Source organism: Microtus pennsylvanicus, chromosome X (genome assembly GCF_037038515.1).
Source record: "Microtus pennsylvanicus isolate mMicPen1 chromosome X, mMicPen1.hap1, whole genome shotgun sequence".
Taxonomy (NCBI): domain Eukaryota; kingdom Metazoa; phylum Chordata; class Mammalia; order Rodentia; family Cricetidae; genus Microtus; species Microtus pennsylvanicus.
This window is the reverse complement of record NC_134601.1, coordinates 114,936,562-114,960,189: the sequence shown is the minus strand read 5'-3', so window position 1 is coordinate 114,960,189 and position 23,628 is coordinate 114,936,562. Positions and strand designations below refer to the sequence as shown.

The 23,628-nt window shown below is 36.2% G+C and overlaps 1 protein-coding gene across 5 annotated transcripts in view; it reads right to left on the bottom strand.

The window, feature by feature from the left end:
- Rps6ka3 (ribosomal protein S6 kinase A3) overlaps positions 1 to 23,628 on the bottom strand; it is a 123,664-nt gene that overhangs the window by 83,926 nt on the left and 16,110 nt on the right. For 2 of the 5 annotated variants that reach the window (XM_075958291.1, XM_075958290.1), the window contains exons 2-3: positions 13,983 to 14,076; positions 5,835 to 5,891 (exon numbers count right to left, since the gene is read on the bottom strand). In XM_075958291.1, the coding sequence (XP_075814406.1) occupies positions 5,835 to 5,876 (42 nt within the window). In that variant the 5' untranslated portion in view covers positions 5,877 to 5,891; positions 13,983 to 14,076. Of the gene's footprint in view, positions 1 to 5,834; positions 5,892 to 6,896; positions 6,922 to 12,993; positions 13,031 to 13,982; positions 14,077 to 23,628 lie in introns of those variants that run through there. The other 3 variants (XM_075958289.1, XM_075958288.1, XM_075958287.1) reach the window with 3 other exon arrangements.

Sequence of the window (23,628 nt, the reverse complement as noted above, 5' to 3'; positions counted from 1 at the left end):
ATCATGAGGGTATGATTTCAGAATTTGGGTCTCAGGATATGATGCTTTGGAGAGGGTCTTCTTTTGTTTTCACAGAGGACCAGACCCTGTGGATTGCATCTATCCCGATATGGTATGATAGACCACGACCTCCCGAAAGGTTCCTGTGAACACCCTCAAAAAATTACTTCACTCAACTGCCAACTGAGATGAAACTAGCACACAGGTTATACCATGAATGACCTAATTAATTACGCCCCCATTCAGCAGGAAGCAGTTTGGAGAGAAAAAACTGCGCCCATGTTCCCAAATATGGTTTATAAATGTTCTTTTACATTAAAAGGGGGATATGATATAGATATGAATAATTTGCATTAGTATAGATTTTGCTTTATTGATAGAGATTTAAGGTCAATTTTGTTATATGTATAAGTGTTTCTGATTTTGATTAAGGTATTGTGATTGTGTAGTTCATTTAAATATGTACTGTATAATTAAGAAATATAGGTTGTTAATGGATAATCATCGATAATAGTAAAGCTTGTAGTCATGTTAGTTAGATTTTCTAGATATATAGAGATATATTTTAGATAGACATTCTTCATGTCTTTCAAAGATTACAGAATAGGACATTTAATGTTTTAATAACTGAGGACTTTTCATGACAATGAGACACTCTGCTCCTGGCAGCACCAATCTACTTCAAGAGGAAGATGGGCATCGAAGAGGCTCGTTATGGAGTTTGATAGCCATTTGGGCAAGAAACTGCTCTTGCCTGGACTGTTGCATAAACTGGACAAAGAGAACCCGCAGAGAGAGGACTGCTGAACTTGCCTAAAGGTGAGATGGTCTTTTGGGGTTCCTGACTCATGAAAGAGTCTGCGAGACATTCTTCAGGACAAGCAGATAGTGACTGCCTTTGAAATTTCCTGCTTTGTGGAAATGTCTGCTGGAAACTATGGGCCTGTAGGCCAAAGATGGATGCCCCAACGGTACAGAGAAACTTTGGGTGACTGTCCAGGCAGCGAGATGTCTCTGTCATTTCTAGAGTTTTAAAAGTTGCTTTTTTCTTGTTTGCTTAGGTAGTATTGTTTCTTTCTGGAATCTTTGATGGAGTTAAGAATAGTTAGTTATAGTTATAGTTTTCCTTAGTTATGATAAAGATTATTGTAACTTTTACTTGATAACTGTTTTGTTATATGTAATTTTGCTATGTTAAAGTTAAAGCCTTTTTTTTTTTTTGTTTAAACCGAAAAAGGGGAAATGATGGAGGAAGGTCATTGGTTAAATAAAAAGAAACTGCTTGGTCCTCATTGGTTAGAAGATAGGTGGGAGGAGTAAACAGAACAGAACGCTGGGAGGAAGTGGAAGTGAGCTCAGACTCCACAGCTCTCCTCTCAGGAGCAGACGCCTCAGAGAGACACCATGCTCCCCACTCCTGGGTAGATGCGCACGATGAAGCAAGCCGCCAGGTCAGACATGCTGAATCTTTCCCGGTAAGACCGGAGCGACACAGTTTATTAGAGATGGGTTGATCGGGATATCAAAATTAGCCAGTAAGGGCTAGAGCTAATGGGCCAAGCAGAATGGGCCAAGCAGTGATTAAATGAATACAGTTTGTGTGTTGTTATTTTGGGCATAAGCTAGCCAGGTGGCTGGGGTGTTTGGGACGCAGCCTCGCCGCCCATATTACTACAATAGCAGTCTATGAGAGTCTCTTAAACACAAACATTAGGCTAAGCTGTGTCCCGACTGTTGGCCTACAGAAACTGTAACTGATTAATACAGCATTTTAACCTTCACCATGTAAATTATTAGTAGTTGACAAAATGCAACCTTTTAATCATATTTTAAAGGTGAGTACAATTAAGTATAAAGCTAATATATATTTTGATAATCTTTTTAGATTTATTGTGTGTTTGTGTGAGGTGTATGTATGTGAGTATATGTGTGTGTGTGTGTGTGTGTATGTGCATGAATGTGTGTCAAGGATTGACAGTGCATATCTTCCTTTATTGCGTTCCACCTTTGTCTTTGAGACAGTGTCTCTCACTGAACCAGAAGCTCACTATTTCTGCTAGACTTCTGGGCCAGCAAGGTCCTAACCAAGAATCCACCTGTCTCTGCATCCCCCAGGGCTGGAGTTACTGGTTTGTGTCACCATGTACCTGAACTGTATGTGCGTTTCAGGGATCCAAACTCAGGCCTTCATGCTGTCACAGCAAACATTTTCCCCATTGAGCCATCTCATCAGCTGGATAGTCTTTTGGACTCAATTATATCAGAGAGATCCTGTTTGTACCTGATAACTAAACCCAATTCATATTCACTAGACTGATCGTCCACACTGCTGCTAGTATCACACTTCTACACTCTTCCAAACTGTCTCTATGATGCAGCTCCTAGACGAAGTATTAGGAGTGCCATAAGCAAAAGTACAAGCCATATAATATCATATGCTTTCATTTTAGACTACAGAAACAATAAAATGTGGAGGTTTTCCTTCTAAAAGAATTGTTACACAAAGCAAAACAAGTTAAATGCTAATACTGATCAGTTTTCTGTTTATATGTCAAAATATACATTATAGACCATGATATAAAATACCTTGAATGGTTTGAGAGGAGTGGGAATCTAGACAAAATCTGAAGATAGTCCCAGCACTAGGCTTTATGTGTGGGTTTCTGCATACAGGGAATTAAGAAATACTTACTAGAAACTAATTGGATACTAAAGAACAATGAATAAGCCATATTTGGGAACTATTTCATGAAGTTTATACTTTAACAGGGAATACAGACAAGTAAATAAATAAAGGGATATCACGTGGTATTTGCATTAAGATATGCAGACTACTATGGCTGGACAAGGCAAAATGCTTAACTCAAAATGCTAGTTGTGTCAGGAAGATGTCTCAGCTAAAATGATATCTAAACCTGAACCTTGGGGGATGGGTAGTTAAGAACCACAGGAAAAGAAATACCTGTGAAAGGGCAGAAGCAAAAGAGAAGCTGACATATCTGAATGAGTGGACTCTGAGTAGACGACAGAGTAGTGTGGCCAGAGAGGATGTGAAGACAAGTGGGGAAAGACCTTATTTATTATTATACAGGATACTACAGGCAGGTCATATTGCAGAGTTTAGCCCTTATTTAAAGGAAGCACAAAACTATTGAAGGGCTTTAAGCAGAAGAATAAAATAATCTCATTCTTATATAACTCATATAGTATTTATAACTATTTGACTTCTGAAAAACTAACTTTTGCAACATGTTTTTAAAAAGCCAATAGAAACATGTAACTAGGCAGGCATGATGGTACATGCCTATAATTCCATCACTTGGGAGGTAAAGGCAAGAAGATAAAGAATTCAAGGATATTTTTAGCTACCCAGAGAGACTGAAGTCACAATTCTAATTAAAAAGTCCAAATACATTTTTAGGAGTAACTGAAAAACTGAATGTAAGATCATTGGAAAATTAAATGCATAATATTGCAATTGTTTAAAAAGAGGTCTTGCCTTGCATGTACTAAAAATATGGGAAAAACACAATAGCTGGAAAAGTATATAAGACCAAAATACTCAGGAAGGATTGTAGTTAAGTTGTATCCTTCAAACAAATATGTTTCGTTCAAGTTTTGTTATCTATGACTATAGCCATATTTTAAATTAGGATCTTTGCAAAGTTGTATAAATCAGGTTATACTTTATAAGGCAGTTCCTAATCCAATGACCAGAATTCTTATGAGGAGGCAATTTTGGACAGAGACAAAGACAGCAATTATACCATGTAGTGGCTGAGAATGATACTGGAATGGTATGTCTACATGACAATGTATAGGACTGCTGGCACACCAGAAGCTAAAATAGGAAAGGAAGGATCCTACCTTGGAGCTTCTAGGGATAGGCAGTATTGTGGAAACTTTGACATCAAACTTTTGACTTCTCAAATTCAGAGAATCAATTTCTATTTTTTAAAGCTTTGCAGTTTGGGCTAATTTGCTATACCAACTCTCAAAAACTTACATAGCATGTAAAAGACAAATTATATATAATAAAAGAGGTATCTTAAATGGGTAAAGAATAGATTTTATTAATTAGATATATAGGGTTTAGGACAACAGGCTACCAAGTAAAGTAAAATACAAACATCATACCACAAATTAAAACACCAAGTGGATAACAGATTTAAATGCAAAAACAGAAAAATATAAAACTAATTACCAACACAACAAAAATCAAAAGTCACTAGGTCAAAATATAAGAGTTTGTTTTAATAAGAGGGATAGGTATTCTAGCCAGAACATGAAATCCAGAAGCCAGGTGTGCTAATTTAAAAATAAAACTTATGTGTATATTTAATACAGGAATAAAATCAGTGTCTTAAAAAACTGTATAAAATGTCTGGAAGATTAATAACGGACATGGGGTTAATGTTCAGAATATATTCAGAGACACAGAAACCAAAATGGATGTAAATTATCCAAAAGAAGTTTATGCTAAACATAAAACATGAAGACCAACAATATTTAGATACTTAATCTAATAATCAGATGAAATGTAAACTAAAATGAGAAAGTATTAAATATTTCAAGTTGTTCATAAAGACTGTTTTCTGATAACATTCCAATGTGGGATAGGAAATTATCAAACACTTACTCTCACATGCTGAAACTTTATCAACAGTTTTGGAAGACTAGTAACATCTATTAAAATTTAAATGTTCATACCTCTTGGTTCAAATGCAACCTTTTCTGTAGTCTACTAAAATGTAAGTTTATAAAACTAAATAGTGGAAATTTTTCATTAAATATAAAATATATACAGAATAGAATAGCATGTAACCATTGTCAAAAGATGTAACTATTTAAAAAAGAGGTAACATCTGTTTATGTTACAAAAATGTTCAAGACATATCAGTGAAAAGAGCAAGTTGCAAAATAACTGTCATATGTATAGACTAACAAAATTATAGCTGAGCTGCTGACAATGGACAGTTATCCTGGGTAGACCGGGAAAAACTTACTAATTCATTTATACATACTTAATACTGAGTACTTAATGTGTGACACATTCTAGGTGCTGGGGATTCAGTATTTAACAACAGTTAAAAAGGAAGTGAATGGTCAATAATTCACTTTCTATGTTAACTGTTTCTTGAAAAGTATGACCTTAATGTGTGTGTGTATATAAATGAATTAATTCTTTCTCCCTCTCTCTCTGAGACAGAGTCTACGCAGCTCATGCTCGCCTGGAACTTATTACTAATCTAGCTGGTATCAGGCATATGATTCTATTGCCTCAATTTTCTGAAGTCTTATTATAGGCTTGTGCCACCAGACCCAGCTTTGTAATTCTTTTAACGCAAATCTTCAACAGTATTTAGAAAGGTGACACTGGCATACTGTTGTGTGATATTGTGATTGCATTCTGACCCTTCTGAGACTGACAAAGTTTGTTTTGAATCAGAAGGTAGAGGAGCTAGCTACTAGCTGACCAAAATTAACCATAAAGGTGTTGGAGGCCTGAGGACTGATAGACACAGAAAGTAGTAAGGCATGGTTGAGAGAGGGTCTTGGCCCTTTTAGATGGATGACCCTTTTAGATGGAGGAATGAAAGAGATAGGAGCTCACTGGTCGCTTCTCCATTCCTTCTCTTATCATTCAGAGATATCTGATTCCCAAAGTTTTATTGCTAAAAAATAATTAGATAAGCAATCAGCATATTTTGGTAAAACTAATGTGAAAGCATCAACAAGTGTCTTATATAGTAAAACGATTGCTTTGCTTAATTTAAAATTAATAATTTTACATTTCGTTTGTCTCTGTCCTTTATAACACACATTTTACTTACAGTTTGTGGATTAATCTCCTCCTCTCCCATAGGTTCATCCATAATTTGCTGTCCATTCTGTGAAAAGCACAGCAAGTAGAAAGTTACCAAAATAGATTTCACATCAAAATTATATGAAGACAGACAAAAAGAAAATAAAGCAACAAAACTACCAACCCATCATCTAGAATATCCTAAAGAGCTTCAGTGAGGTAGAACCACCATCTAAGAATGCAGGGACAACTTTGCAACAAGTTGTGTTTCAGAAGTTCATAGGTAATTTAATTATTTGAAATTATCTGAGCATTTTTCCAGGGAACTAATAAACGCTGACTACCTTTCCAGGTGAGCTCTTATGCGTCCTAGGTTAATGCATTACAAATGGTCTTAGTCAAGCCTCATCTAACATCATTTATAATACTTTGTACAACAGAACACATTCTAAACTCAGTACCATTAATAATTAATCAGGAAAACTGATTAATTATTGTAGAGAAAACTAAGCTCAATCTCTACATCAAAGTAAGTTCCAGATGGACTAAACATTTAAATGTCAAAAGTAAAACTAAGCAAGTATTAGAATATGGGTGAGTAAAAGTTGTAAGAAGAGAAATCATAAAGAAGTAAGTGACATTTGCATCCATAAAAGTTATTATACCAGACACAAAGAATTACAAAAGACAAATTGATTACAAAAAACTAAAGCAACATGACAAAAAGTTGGTATCCTTGATACATAAAGATCTTTGTTTTACAAACCTGTAAGAAAAAACGATGAACCTCAACAGAAATGAGCAATAAGGGAAAAAAGAATTCAGCCTTAGTGCCAGTCATAGAAATGCATTTAACCCAAAGATACCTTTGCCTTCCAAATCAGTAATAGCTTACAAGAACCTGACACTAATACTCAGTGGGCATGGGGAAAAGCATTCTGGGTTTACTGGTGGAGAAAGTGTAAATCAGCACTCTTTTAGGAAGACAATTTGAGTCTATTAAAAACAAACAATTATCACACATAAAATTTTCCATTCTACTTCTTTTAAAATAGACAAGTGTACAAAGATGTATATACAAAATGCTCACCATAATTATTTTTTCCAAAAAGAACTCCAAATTGGAAACCTAAATTCCTAACAATAGAAAACTAGTTAAATATAGTATGATGCATCCATATAACGGAATACTATGTGGTCATTAAAATGATAAAGATGTAAATTCATTGACATGGAAAGACAGTCACATATAATAAGTGAAAAAGCAGTTTACAAAACAATATGGATTATAACAAACCCATTTTAAACAAATATATACATGTCTTAATGTATATATTTGTATGGGGAAACACTCTGGAAGGATATACACCAAAATGTTAACAGTGGCTATCTCCAAATGGCAGAATTTCAAATGACTTAAACTTTTATTTTGCTTATTTGAATTTTGTAATATATCTATAGTATCTACAATAAGTATGTATTATTTGTGTACCTGAAAAAAAAACCCAGTAGGGAGTGGTAACCCATGTTTATAGTCCCAGAACCTGGGATCTTGAAGCAGGAGGTCTATAAGTTTGAGACCAGCCTGAGTCATATAGCAAGTTCCTATCTCAAAGAAACAAAAATAAAACAAAACAATGGAACTTAGGAATATAAAGGGTCTTCTTTTATACCCTCAGTGGACAAAAGCTTTCTAACTCCTTGTGATTCAACAAATATACCAGGATCTAAGTTAACCATTTATAGAGCATTATAAGTGGGGAAATAATAAAAGGCAGCCCATAACATCACATAAGGCAGTTTCTTTGAATTTAAATCCCTGTCTCTCTTCTCTCCCCAGCTCTATTTATCATTCATTCATTCATTCTTCATTTGTTCATTTATTCATGCTATGTTCTAGGTACTGACCTGAAGATAAATGTAAACATGTCTTTCATCCTAAAATGTCTACTGACTTTTAAACCAAGGGGCACCTGCATTCCTAGGTGTAGAGGCTGTCTATACAATAACACAAAAGACAAAACTGGTGCCAAAATGCAGGAAAGTAGGGGTGGGGAGCATATGTAAGTAAATAAAATCTTAATTTCCTGACACACTTTCCCATTTCTGTGGCAAGGCCATCCAAACTATCTTCAAGACATGCCTTTTGTGCTCTCGGAACTCCTTCAGCCAATAGCTTTTAAGATACCAGCCCACTTTGGGTGTGGTCTCACGTACTATAAATGCAGATGAAAAGCGTATGTGGGACTCTTGGTTTCTGCATTTGGTTTCAGTTCCCAGTGCATGCAGAAGAGTATGGATCACTACTATTTCTGTTAGTTTATTCCCATATAAATAAACCTTTGTAATACTCTGAAAAAAAAAACAAAGACATGCCTTTCTTCTACAAGATATAATTTTTTATTTGACTGACTCCTGATTGTTTTTAATCCAATCCAGGAACTCCAAGGAAACCTTAATCTAGTTCTTAAGAATACTGAGTTGGAGTCAAGTGTGTAGGTTAGAAATCCTGTTTTCATAATAGCAGTGATGAAGCCTTGGGCAAGCTATTCAAATCACGCAAGGTTTAGTTTTTGTACACAGAAAGTAACAAATAAGAGAGTAGTACTATTCAGAGAATTGTGAAGATGTAAGATAAATACATGAAAACCTAATCTGAGTATCTGGCATTTAGTGAACAATCAGATTAGTTATTTTTATCATGTCCAGATCTATGGCTGACCAGCCTGCCATCTTTCCCTGTAATTCCTCTCTTAGAAAATGCCACCATCTAATAATAGTATTTACCTTTCTCTAGTATTTGGATATTAGAACTCTTCATCTAACTGGAGGTACATTTATATTTCCCATGGGAATAGAATTTCAAAACCATCAGCTCTTTGTAAGTTTCAATGCATGCAAAGCAACCATTATAATTAGATTTTTACTTTTAAGGTCAGCTGGTACAATATGAACAGCACTGAACTTGGAACTGGTAGACCGGTAGTACTGACATAGAGACCTGGAACTGGTAGACCGGTAGTACTGACATAGAGACCTGGCACTGGTAGACCGGTAGTACTGACATAGAGACCTGGCACTGGTAGACCGGTAGTACTGACATAGAGACCTGGCACTGGTAGACCGGTAGTACTGACATAGAGACCTGGAACTGGTAGACCGGTAGTACTGACATAGAGACCTGGAACTGGTAGACCGGTAGTACTGACATAGAGACCTGGCACTGGTAGACCGGTAGTACTGACATAGAGACCTGGAACTTGTAGACCGGTAGTACTGACATAGAGACCTGGCACTGGTAGACCGGTAGTACTGACATAGAGACCTGGCACTGGTAGACCGGTAGTACTGACATAGAGACCTGGAACTGGTAGACCGGTAGTACTGACATAGAGACCTGGAACTGGTAGACCGGTAGTACTGACATAGAGACCTGGAACTGGTAGACCGGTAGTACTGACATAGAGACCTGGCACTGGTAGACCGGTAGTACTGACATAGAGACCTGGAACTGGTAGACCGGTAGTACTGACATAGAGACCTGGCACTGGTAGACCGGTAGTACTGACATAGAGACCTGGAACTGGTAGACCGGTAGTACTGACATAGAGACCTGGAACTGGTAGACCGGTAGTACTGACATAGAGACCTGGCACTGGTAGACCGGTAGTACTGACATAGAGACCTGGAACTGGTAGACCGGTAGTACTGACATAGAGACCTGGCACTCACTTAAGTCTTATGATTTGGGGAAATTGGACTTTCTTTGAACCTATCATTTTCTCTGTTAAAATAGAGATTATTTGCCCTGTCTACTCAAGAGGTTATTATTCAGCTCAAAATTGAGATGATTCATAACAAAGCACTTTGTTAGTTAACTACCAATGTAAAGTACTATTAAGATGAAATAGTTTCATAAGGATAAAATGATACAACAAAAAATCCTGTTGATAATCAGAAAGATATCTCAAAAGTCTTCTGTTCCAACCACAATAATCTATTTAAATTCTTTCTACTCTGTTTTTTACCTATGTTAAAATGCTATCAGGACAGGAATGTAGTCTTATCAGGTAGCCCACTATTAGACTACCTCTGAAAAAAACACTGCCTACTAGACATAATTCCTCATTGTACAGCAATTTTTCTCACTCACAAATTCTACTTTAAGAAGATATTTAATAAATGAAGACTAAGTTGCCTCTAGATTACCTGCAAAGACATAGGAAGTAAATCTTCACTCGTGATTATAATGTGCCCAAGTCTTATCTTTTACAGATAACTCAAGTTTATACCAATATTTAAGACAGATGAGGCTTCTGATCCTACTTGCTGAACATATTCTTGATTCATCTTAAAGAGTAGTAGTATGTTAAAACACATGCAATCAACATTCCAACTATGGTTTTAAAATGCAGACATGTGGGCATATCACCTCCCTTTCCTAGATAATAAACTTTCATTGATGTTGTTCACATTCCCAAAATTTTGGGTAGGCCTCCACATACTGTTGACACACACTAATTTTTCTGTTGGTTCAGCCCTTGTTTTTTAAAGGAAGTACTTATTTTACTAGTTATATTTATCTGTATCACTGTATGTGGGTATGTGCATATATACGCAGATACCAATGGAGGTCAGAGGGGTTGTATCTCCTGAATTACAGACAGTTGTGAGTCACCTAACATGGGTGCTGGGAACTGAATTTGGGTCCTCTGCAAGAAACAATTCTCTAAACTACTGATCTAGTTCTCTAGTCTCAACATTTATTTAGTTTTTGGTGGGGTTTACATGTACCATACATAGTGTGTGTATGAAGGTCAGAGGCAACCTGAAGGAATGGATTCACTTCTACTATGTGAATCCCAGGGACTGAACTAAGGTCATCAAGCTTCCAAGTTACCTTTATGTGAAAAACTATCTAGAGCCCATTCCCACTTTTTTTTTTACATACAGTACAACTTATTATACGTCATTAATATGTTGGGCCATACCCAAGATAATGCATCTTTCATCTTGAAACTGTTGTTACTTATTCCCACAGAAAAAGTCTTACTTAAAAATTTTTGATTCATCTTTTCCCACCTATGGTCTTATTGCTACAGTTTCTATTTGTTGGAATAGAAAACCTGTAAACCACTTCACTATTTTCAGCTTCAAGTCGGTCACAAATTTTGACAACGCATTATCTTTTCTGAAATATTTAGCTAATTAACACTTTAAGTAAACATTATAAGAAACAACTGAAATGAAACATGACCCCAAAGGTATCCTACACTACCCAAAGGTAGTGTAGGCAAGTAATCCACTTCTTGCTAAATTTAGGGAAGATTCACCTTTGAACTTCATTATTAAAATAGGAAAATAGAAACGCCAATGTTATCCTACATACCAACTTTACAAACCTTTTTCTTTGTTTCAATGAACTTTTGGTATTATTCATCAAAATAAGGATCCAAGTATGATTAGAAATGAATGTAATGTTATGTTTGCAATTAAGAACTTTATTTTCCCTTTGAAAACTGACCTTTGGTTATCACTAGAGACTAACAGATGACCAGTCTGACTCAATGCTGCACTTTCTATAGTTTCTAAAGCTAGAGGGATAGGATCTACTAAACAAGAAAACAGATTTCTCTAATTATAAGACAAATACAAAAGGTGTACACTGAGGTTGGTCAGTATTACTTTTAAACCCTAGCTATATCCCATACCGGTACAGTTACCTGAACTTTGGGTAAGTTAATTAAAAATTTAAGCTGCAGTTTGTCCGCTCGTAAGATGTATAATATAACATACATAATATGTATGTTATAATGTTGACCTTGCAGGATATTGAATTAGAAGGGTCCATTAGAGGACCATAAATGCTACACATTTCTCTTTTGCCTCAAATGATGGGGAAATGTTTCCATTTCTGCAGATAACTTCTAAAGATGTTATGCCGTGAAGAACAGGAGAGATGTCTTTCTCTCCACTCAGGCAGTCAATTTCCTGCCAAGCCGGATAGAAGAAATCATTCATGTGTGTGCTATTTTTCTGTACAATGTGGCTGAGTAAGTATGAAAAATAGTTTTAAAGTGAGGCAAATGTATTTATCCTCTCTCATCCTACCAAAATCCCTGCCAGCCAAAAAAGCCGTAGAGCTTGGCAGATTGTACATATGCAAATACGATGTGAAATACTGGAAAAGGTTAGGAAATGCTAATCATGTTTTACTTTGTTACTTTGAAATGTGTAAAAAGTCACAAATTGTATTAACCTACAATATGGGTCTGATCAGAACAAATCAGATAAAGGAGACTGTTCGCTTCAGTGTCAGCAGGAGTTGTTTTCAAAACAACTTTCTGTGTTATACACAGGGATCACTAAAGATTGTTTTTAAGGTGCAAGGGCTGACAATTCAATCAGTAATTCTAAACTGAAGTTTCAATACCTCTAGAGTATTCCCAAGTATTTTAAGGGAAATGCTTACACATTAAAAATAAGACTATTTTCTTAATTAAAAATGCTTCACTTTCAGTAACCCTATTATGGAAATTATTTTGGTATAATCTCTGTTACACCATATATTCACAGGGTGTAACCTGGTCTCCTTGGGAAAAAATGTAAGGTAAGTTTTAAAAAATTCTTTGACTTTCTAACAGGAGGTCATCTGGAAGAAGTGTATTAGGACTGAGAAGTGATCTGTGATAGACAAAATTTGACTTTTACCTTTGTAGGACATACCAACTACTTTCACTCTCTTCCCAAAAATGAAATGCACATTAGAACACTGGGAGAAAAGGATTGTTCATAGAGAATTAACAGTCTAAAGTAATAGGAAAGGAAGAAAAAAGGGGGTCTGAAGCCATAGTATATTATACAGAGACCCAAGTTGCAGGAAGGAGCAAGGACCACCACACTTAAGAAAACAATAATCCCCAAACAAAACACCCTCACATTTCCACAAATACATCTGCCTTCCAAACTCCCTGATCCTAGCAGTGGCTTTTCTGTTGAAAGTTTATGGAGCAGAAGTTTCATCATAAAGGTGCTGTGCATGAGGCAGCAGAAACCTCTTTCCAACTTTGGTCAAGATACCATTGTACTGTTCAGAATCCAAAGAAGCTTCTTATAAGAGCAATCACATTGAAACAATAAGAAACAAGCATTTTATAGTCTTAATAAGGAATGTATATAATCCTTACCAATGTGACAGGATTAAGAATCAGCTCCTCATTTATCCTAAGGAAATATCAGAGATGTGCATAAAGACTTATGTACAGTGATATTCATTATACTTTAAAATAGAAAACAATCTAAATGACCAACAGGGGACTAGTTAAATAAATCACAATACATCTATTCATATGTAGGAACACTATGAAATGGTTAAAATCAGGGCCTAATAAAAAATTAAAGATGCAAAATATGCCTGCAATATATTACATTTAAAAGGATATAGAGCTGTAAGTATGATCCCAATTCTGTACCCTCCCTCCCAGCATGGGAGCATTTAGCTAGCAAAACATAAAATCTTATCAGCGATTACCTGGGCCATAGGATATTCTTCTTGGTACTGTCTTTTCAAAATTATTTTCATTTATTTTTAATTTTTTAAAGAGAAAAGGCAATAAATGTAATTAGAAATATTGGTTTATTTTCTAGTTACAGTGCTGTTATGTCTGCTTTATTAGCTCTGTCTTGCTATCAAAAACTTGGTAACCAGGACTGCTCTATTTTCTAGACTAAGTATGTGTGACCTCTGGCTGTTATCTACACTATTAAGTTTATGAGGACCCTTTCTTAAGCTTTTATTTAGTTGTTTTTTTTCTTGATTCTGTAGTTGTGGCCTCAGAAAATTAGGTTTAGGCCTAGATCCACCTCATGTTTTTTTCAAGTGTACCCCTAAGGGAAATTCTGTTTATGAAACAAGTTATGTTGGGAATAAAGAAATGAAAACACAGTAGCAAAAATTAAGTCTGTATTGTGAATAGCAAGTATCAGAACACACACTACAGAAAACAGAATCCATGCCACAAAGGACAAACTTGAGTAAATGAAAAAAAGAAAGAATTTAAAAACTATGGAAGACAGACAGAAATAATCTATGAATAACAATGTTCCTTAGAAAAAATAACAGAGCAGATTAATCAATCAAAAGTATAAGAAAACTTTCCAGTTCTGAAAAAAATACCTGAGACTGCAGACTGAGAAGGTTCAACAGAGATCATCAACACCAAGACATGTCCTGGCAAATGTTTTTAAATTTCAAGGATAAAGATATAATCCTATAAGCATACAAGCAGAAAAAATAGGTTATTTCAAAGGTACTAAATCAAATTGACCTCAGATTTTTCCTCACAACAAAATGCCAGAAGACGATGAAGTAATGACCTACAGAGAGTTAAAAGGGAACAGTTCAGATCTAAGGATTTCATACCTCACCTAGTTTTTCAAGTTCAAAGGTCATAGAAAATTATCTTTACACCTGCAAAGTCTGATAAAATGTTACCATCTTGGTAGCATCTTTTAAAAATAAACTGTTCAAAGGTACACTCTAGAAAACCATAAAAAGAATAAAGAGCTCAAGAATATGAGAAGTAACATCTGTAGACACCAAGTTAATATCCAGGAATAATTGACTAATTTAACTATAAGTATATAAACAATATAAAAGAAATTTTATAGAGTTGAGATTTATAACCTTGGACTAAATTAATGAATTCAAAAGAAGTAGCAGGAGAAGAAGAAATTCTCCATCCTTAAAGTAGATTTAACAACCATTTTTTTTAGTTTGTATCTAAAAAGTTTTGGAAAAAAAACCCCACACAATAATAAAAATAAATATTACAGTTTGAATCACTAAAGAATGTGCTATGAGGTTGATACACCTGATAGTCCTTTATGCTGACATCATATTCAATCCTAAGAATATGAGGTACGTATTAATTACCTGTATTTCAGAGCTGAGGAAGGTAAAGCTTGGCAAATAAATTAGTGAGTGGCAGAAACAAGACCCAAACACAAGTATTTTTAGCTCAGTAAGTCCTTCTAGCTTGCACAATTGTCTCAAAGAAAACATTCCATATGGAAGAAGATAAAATCTCAAGGAAATAATACAAAATGGCAGCAACTGTTTTGAAGGCGATATAAGAAATGTCAAGTGTCTAATAAAACAAAGTGACTAGCATTTGATGCTCTTGGAGTCTTTTGTTTCAACTGCTAGAGGCAGTATCTAGGACCTCACACAAGCTACACAAATATTCTACGACCAGGCTGTTATCTGTAGTCATCTTCTGTTGGGAGACGGTCTCATTAAGTTTCCAGGCCTGGGCTTGAACCCATTCTACAGCTTGGACAAGCTTTGTACTTTCATCCTCCTCCTGCCCCAGCCTCCCAAGTAGCTGGGCTTACAGATTTGAACCATCAGCCCCAGAATTATTTTCATGTGTGTTAACAGTATGACAGTTAAGTGTTTTAAGTCTTTATTTTGTAAGAAATACAATACAAATATTTACATTGGAGTTGATTCATCTAGGATTAGCTTCAAAATAATTCACTGGAGATGGAGCAAATAAATATGTGTAGGGTAGTGTGTGGGAGGGAAACAGTAAGAATAAAATAGTGGGTTGTGAGTTGTTAACTTTTGAGGCTTTATTCTTAGAAAATGGTGCTTGTTCATGCTTTCACTGTCCTGTGTGTAAAATGCTTCACACTAAAAACTTCAGTAGGCTTACATTTTTTAAGGAGGAAAAAAATCTATAATGTACTGTCAAAGAAAAAGGTCAGTATAGAAAACCATACAGAAAGAGAAAGCATGCAACCCAGGCCTTCATTCATGTTAGGCAAGTGTTTTAACACAACCGCATCATCTCCAAGCTCTTCTATGTACAATTAACATATACATTTTTAACAAAAATGGAAGCAAGTGTTTGTAATATTAATGCTAAACATAAAATCTAAGACAACCTGTAAGGTGATCACAAAGGACTAAAGATACCCATACTGAGTGCATAGTAATAATGGTTGCTATCAATTACTGAGCTCTTGACTGCTAGGGAAACACTAAGAATTATTATCTCTGATGCTTCTACCAACTTCAAGAGACATTGTCATCAATTTACAAATGAAAAAATTAAGCCAAGATGAATTCATCAATATTTTTTGTGTAGTCTCAGCAAAATGCCTGGCACATAGTACGTGACCAATAAATACTTGGTGAACATATGAAAAAGTCTAATAACCTGTCCAAGGATAAAAGTAGGGCCCATATTTAGACTCAAATTTAACCCTCTGTTCTTTAATCACAAGTACTATTTTTTAAATTTTATTTTAATTTTGTGTGCATTGGTGTTTGCCTGCATGTGTGAGGGTGTAGATCCTCTGGAACTGGAGTTGCAGACAGTTGTGAGCTGCCATGTGGGTACTGGGAATTGAACTTGGGTCCCCTGGAAGAGCAACCAGTGCTCTTAACCACTGAGCCATTTCCCCACTCATCACAAATAATATTTTAATAATGCTCCATTATAGCAAGAATACAGATAATTCCTTCTGTGTATGTTTATTTTTCAGATTTTACGTAATCACCACATGTTGTTTTGTAGATACAAAAACAATCAAATAGTATGTAAAAGTGCTGAACATTTAGTCACAGATATAAACAAACCACAACACAAAAGCAGATGTATTAGGACTATAACATGAAATAAATGGAAACAAGGGAGATAGGAAAACTTTAAGATGGAGTATCAACTAACATAAAAATACAACAAGGGCAAATTGTTAAAACTTATACTAGGATAAATAAATATTACATTTTCAAAGAAAATAAAGTATAAAAAGATTAAAGACTCAAGTAGCCATTAAAAACTGTGTTCAAAGCCATGAATTTAAAAATATTTAATATTTACTTTGTCATTACGTTTATAAGAGCTAGAGTTACAGATTGTGAGCACCCTAAAAATGGGTGCTGAGAACTGAACTTGGGTCCTCTGAGCTATATCTAGCCTCTAAAATTCCTTTTTATTTTGTATCTGTGTGCATGTGTGTGTGCATGCACATGCCACAATACATGGATGGAGGTCAAAGGACAACCAACCTGTGGGAATTCAAGTTCTCCTTCCACCATGTTGGTCGCAGGGATCAAACTTAGGTTATTAGGGCTTGGCAATGGGTGTTGTTACCCAGTGAGCCATCTCAAGGGCCCTAACTCTAAAACTACCAAAAGCAGGAATCATATATTTTTCCCTGATTATTATAAATTACACAAGGAAATAAAATATAACAATCACCCAGAAATTAGTTCTTTTAAATAATCATTAGATTAAGAAAAAATGTAGCAACTATTATTTATTCATTGCCTCTGCCTATCTTTTAAATTATAGTGCTATCTACGTTACATATTCTATAATTTATTTCTATTTATTAATAAACCATGAGGTATGATATTATGTATAGTAGAGATAATGGGAGGTTGAAAGTACTTGTTTAAGATCACAGCTACAGCCTAGGCAGTTTGGATGCTCACCTTACTAGTCCTGGATGGAGGTGGGTGGTCCTTGGACTTCCCACAGGGCAGGGAACCCTGATTGCTCTATGGCTGACGAGGGAGGGGGACTTTATTGGGGGAGGGGGAGGGAAATGGGAGGCGGTGGCGGGGAGGAGGCAGAAATCTTTAATAAATAAATAATTTTTAAAAAAAGATCACAGCTACATTTTGCAAATAAAAAGTGAACCAAAGTCAAACTGCAAAGTATCTATTAAGTACACTTAGAAATACCGTTGTTGTTATAACACTGTTAGAATTGACATCCAGGTATGCTTATTTATCTCTCTGCCTAACATCAAATTTTATAATACAAGTGGGGAAAACCAGAGTTCTTTAACACAATATGTTTTGAAAACAAACACTTTGTAAACACATTTTTCTAATAAGGGTATGGTTACTTTTTAAAAAACATTTCATAGGCTGAATATATTTCAAATCATAACTTTCTATAATCTATTCTCAAAATAGTAGATAACATTAAACTGGATAAAGGAAGGAATCAAAAGTAAACATGATTTGCTGTCCATTTCTAAAACCCAGTGTGATCTTGGAAAAGTCACTTGAGGGAGTACTTACTTAATTAATAATCCTGAATTATATGGAACTTTGATCATTTTAGATTTGAGGGTCTGCCATTGTGGGATTTTGTTTTTTGTATCTCATTTGAGGAAGTTACCAATTTTACATTTCTAAGTGTAATACTTTCATCTGTATCCAGAATAGTTTTATCTATATCAGTGGTGTATTGCTTCCTAGTGTAAAAAAAAATAATGCCAAAGAATGGATGCAACAACTGTTGTCATCTAAAAGAAAAATAAAATATGGGTTTTCTTTATTAAGGACTCTAATTCAATCTTATAATTTCCATAACCCAATCTTATAATATTTTATTAGTATAGAAACTGGTGTAGTGCTAATTTTTTAAATAAGTCCTAAGTAAATTCCTAATCCTACTCTTGTCTTCTAAGCCCTACTTCTTTTGGATAGATGGTATGTTTCCAATCCCTGCACAATGACCAGAATTACTTGAGTTTTCTGTTAACATATAATAAGTAGGTAGAGTGCTTACCCTGCATCCAGTTTCTAGTAACATAAACACAATACAAAATAAAATAATTTGGACTCCCTCTACACAGAAACAAAATCATATTTTCAGAAGCTCCATGGCTTAGTATTTTGGGGGTAAGAGGTTTCGAGACAGGGTTTCTCTGTAGCTTTGGAGCCTGTCCTGGAACTAGCTCTTGTAGACCATGCTGGCCTCAAACTCACAGAGATCCGCCTGCCTCTGCCTCCCGATGCTGGGATTAAAGGTGTGTGCCACCACAGCCCAGCTGGCTTAGTATTTTTTTTTAACGGGCATCTTCAATGACTCCTGTGATTACACAACTCCGGGGAACTAGGGTAGTAAAATAGATTATGAATTGTAATGTCTGCCATATCAAATCGTAAAACCTGCCTTGCCCTTTATTACAGGTGTCTTTGGATAAGTGATTTACCTCAACTTTCCAGTCCAGACTCAGATATTCCATCCACCAGAAGCTGTGATAAGCTCAGTATACTCAACTGTTCCAGATATTCGATAAATCTCAACTTCTCTTTTCTTGTATTCATCTTTTATGGCAAATATCATATGAGGAGCTTTAGAGGCGTTCCCTGTCCTAAGAATCCCCCTCTATTTTCAGAGCTAAAAATCCAAAATTAGATAACCTATGTATTGTTTGAGTCGACTAATTCAGATTTAGTTGGTTTCCAGAGGCTCAAATGAGAAATAACATCATGCTGGCTTCAAAGGCCAAGCTTTCATTTTGGTGTAACTATAGAAGAAAAATAACCTGGACCTCTATTTTCACATTTACTGTATGACCGATCATTAAACGTTCTGGCCAGAACTCCAAATACGAACTTCAGAAAAACCCTATCAACTACTCAGAGACCATTTGCAATTATACCAGACAGTAACCTTGAAACTTAGCCATCATTTTGGTTTTACAGGATCCCATTAAAAAAACATCATCCCCATGACCACTAGAAGCAATTTTAGAAGATGACAGCCCTTCTCCCCACAAAGTCTGTTGATTATTACTGGTATAGGGTTGGGGGGTGGGGTGGAAATTATGTAGGCTCAGAGATCTCTGAAAACAAAAAGGGAAATTGAATGGGAAAATAGGTAGATTAGTGTGAGCTTACTCACACTAATAATAATAATAATAGTGAGTAATAGAGTGAATACTGTGTGCTATTACTTATAGGCAATTTACATTGGTATAGATTCTTGTACATTGATATAAATTCAAATTTGTTATATTGAATATGCTTCTATTTCTGTTTACAGTATTTGTATATACCTACACAAATTTATTTTGTCAGATTGTATGCATGCATGTTTCTACCTCTGTTTAAGGCATTTTGTATACTAATAACAACTTTAGGATATATTTAGTATATTGCATTATATATTTCTACCTCTGATCAAGATACTTATATATTGTTTATATTTTGAAGTCGCTGTCCTCATTTGCTGCAAGTTGTTTAAAGATTGTTTAATATTTGAATATGAAGTCTTAGTCTTTAAATTATACAGATATTAAGTATTACAAATCAATTGTCATACATGTTTGTCAGACTTATAGTTAGACTATTCAGGTTCTTTAGATACATAGAGATTGTATTCTACATAAATAGGCAATCTTCAACCACTTCAGAGAACTGTAGAATATGGCATTTAAATAATTTAGGGTTCTGTTGATGTGAGACATGATTGCTCCTGGCAGCACTGATCTATTCCCAAGAGAATGGTGAGCACTGAAGACACTCCACTTGGAGCTTGTATTCTTCTTGACAAAACTGGCCTATGGGCAAGGAACTGCCCATACATGAACCTCTGACAAAATGCATGGCGTCCAGACTGTACAAGCAGGATACGAGAAAAAAAAAAAGACTGCCAAACCTTGTCAAGACAAGGTAAGACAGTTTTGAAAATCTTTCTGCCTCTAAAAATGGTCTGTCAGTTACTCTAGGCCTTTGCCAAAGTTGGATGCTTCAACATTGCAAATGAGACTTTGGGTGATTGCCCAGGTAACCAGTTGTAGTAATATGGGCGGTGGCTAGCTTTACCCGAAATAATTACACAGACACTGTATTCATTTAAACACTGCTTTGGCCCCTTCCTATCTAGCCTCTTCTAGGTTAATTCTCACTTATTAATTTAGCCCATTTCTAATCATCTGTGTAGCGCCCCTAGGTGCGCTTACCGGGAAGATTCTAGCCTAAGTCCATCCTGGGTTGGAGCTTCATAGCGTGCGTCTTCCCTGGAGCAGGTAGCATGGCGTCTCTCTCTGAGGTGTCTGCTCCGGAGAGGAGAGCTGCGGAGTCTGACCTCACTTCCTCTTCCTCCCGGCATTCTGTTCTGTTTACTCCACCCACCTAAGGGTGGGCCTATCCAATGGGCCTAGCAGTTTCTTTATTGCTTAGCCAATGAAATCAACAGATTGATATATGACATTCCCACATCACTTCCCCTTTTTCTGTTTAAACAAAAAAAGGAAGGCTTTAACCTTAACATAGTAAAATTACATATAACAAAACAGTTATCAAGTAAAAATTACAATAATCTTTATCATAACTAAGGAAAACTATAACTAACTATTCTTAACTCCATCAAAGACTCCAAAAAGATACATTACTACCTAAGCAAACAAGAAAAAAGCAACTTTTAAAACTCTAGAAATGACAGAGACATCTCGCTGCCTGGACAGTCACCCAAAGTTCCTCTGTACCGTTGGGGCATCCATCTTCAGCCTTCAGGCCCATGGTATCCAGCAGACATTTCCATAAAGCAGGAAAATTCAAAGTCAGTTCAGTCACTATCTGTTGTGTCCTGCAGAATGTCTCGCAGACTCTTTCATGAATCAGGAACCCCGAAAGATCATCTCACCTTAGGCAAGTTCAGCAGTCCTCTCTCTGCGGGTTCTCTGTGTCCAGTTTATGCAATAGTCCAGGCAAGAGCAGTTTCTTGCCCAAATGGCTATCAAACTCCATAAGGATCCTCTTCGATGCCCATCTTCCTCTTGAAGTAGATTGGTGCTGTCAGGAGCAGAGTGTCTCATTGTCCTGAAAAGTCCTAAGTTATTAAAACATTAAATGTCCTATTCTGTAATCTTTGAAAGACATGAAGAATGTCTATCTAAAATATATCTCTATATATCTAGAAAATCTAACTAACATGACTACAAGCTTTACTATTATCAATGATTATCCATTAACAACCTATATTTCTTAATTATACAATACATATTTAAATGAACTACACAATCACAATACCTTAATCAAAATCAGAAACACTTATACATATAACAAAATTGACCTTAAATCTCTATCAATAAAGCAAAATCTATACTAATGCAAATTATTCATACCTATATCATATCCCCCTTTAAATGTAAAAGAACATTTATAAACTATATTTGGGAACATGGGCGCAGTTTTTTCTCTCCAAACTGCTTCCTGCTGAATGGGGGCGTCGTTAATTAGGTCTTTCATGGTATAACCTGTGTGCTAGTTTCATCTCAGTTGGCAGTTGAGCAAAGCAATTTTCTGAAGATGTTCACAGCAACCCTTCAGGAGGACGTGGTCCATCATACCAAATCGGAATACAAGAAATCCATAGAGTCTCATCCTCTGTGAAAACAAAAGAAGACTCTCTCCAAAGCATCATATCCTTAGACCCAAATTCTGAAATCGTAATACCCTTATATCCATTCTGGTTTAGCTTGGCAGCCCATGTAATGAAATGTCTCTCTGTACTTAGCTCCTTCACAGTCAAAAATTTTAAAGAAAACACAATAATACAAAGAATCCAGACTCTCTGTGAATTTTTCATCTTTACGCGGCTTATTTTTACTCTATCGCTTTACTTTATTCTGTCTCTTTAAAGACTTTACCTTTTTTTTTTAAACCATTAACTTTATTCTCTATATTCTTTTTCTTCTCTCTCCCAAGCCTACGTACATTCATCCAACAGTGGATGAATTTAGTGGTCTGAATCTGTCCTATTGTGAATCTGCAATTTTTTACTATCCAGGAGCACTTTTGATTTGCGCCTTTAAATCACTAGGCGCTTAAGAATCTAAGCTGTGACATTTCTAGGTTAACTTTTTGCTTTTTGAGCGCATATCTTTGACCTGGAATAACCCTGTAGACCCGGCTGTCTTTGAACTCTCAGAGAACAGCTTGTCTCTGCCTCCCAGGCATTGGGATTAAAGGTGTTTGCTACTACAACTTGAACTCACAGAGATCTGTTTGTCTCTGCCTTCTAGGCACTGGGATTAAAGGCGTGTGCTACCACACCTTGAAGTCACAGAGGTCTATCTCCCTCTGCCTCCCAAGTGTTGGGATTAAAGGTGTGTACCACGACACACAACAACTTTTTTTGTTTTTTGCTTTAAGAACTTCAACTTTCAGCTTGCATATATTTTTAACACACTTCAAACCATTCAGAAATTTTTTTCTGTCTTTGAATCTCTCTTTACTGTATATCTCTTTTTTTCTGACCACAAGAGCCTTTAAATTACTGAGCAATATCAGTAGGACTAAAGGCGTGGCTTTGCCGGCTGGATCCTTAGCTCTCCAGCCTCATGGCTGAGGTACTGGCTGTAGCCTTGTTTATAGCCACACCTCTATGGCAGTTCAAGGTCCCTGCCAGCCAGCTAGCTACAACAGACAACACTCAAGTCCTCTCTCGGTAGCCGGCCCTCCTGCCTCAAACAGTCAGAGTTTGGCCTGGCAGGATGGCCCAGAAAGCCGGCATTTTTAAACGGCACAGCTTTTTTCCTGCTACGGCTGAAAACTGAAAAGCATGTGTTCAGCTTTTCGTCAACACCGTTTAAGTGTTTTGTGGCAGGACCTCTTAATGAGCTGCAGGCTTTGCAGCTAAAGCTGAGTCAGGAAGCCTCTCTTAGATGAGGCGCTTGCTTGCCTCTGGCAAGCAGAGTAGACCCAAGAGATTGCCACAAGAAACATGCTTTACTCTATTCTTTTCCAAGCTTTCTCAGGCTTTCTGTGGACTCAGCCACACGTCTGGGCATCATTTGTAGTAATAGGGGCGATGGGCTATTTTCCCGGCACCCGGCCGCCTGCCCTGCCCGGCTAGCTTTACCCGAAATAATTACACAGACACTGTATTCATTTAAACACTGCTTTGGCCCCTTCCTATCTAGCCTCTTCTAGGTTAATTCTCACTTATTAATTTAGCCCATTTCTAATCATCTGTGTAGCGCCCCTAGGTGCGCTTACC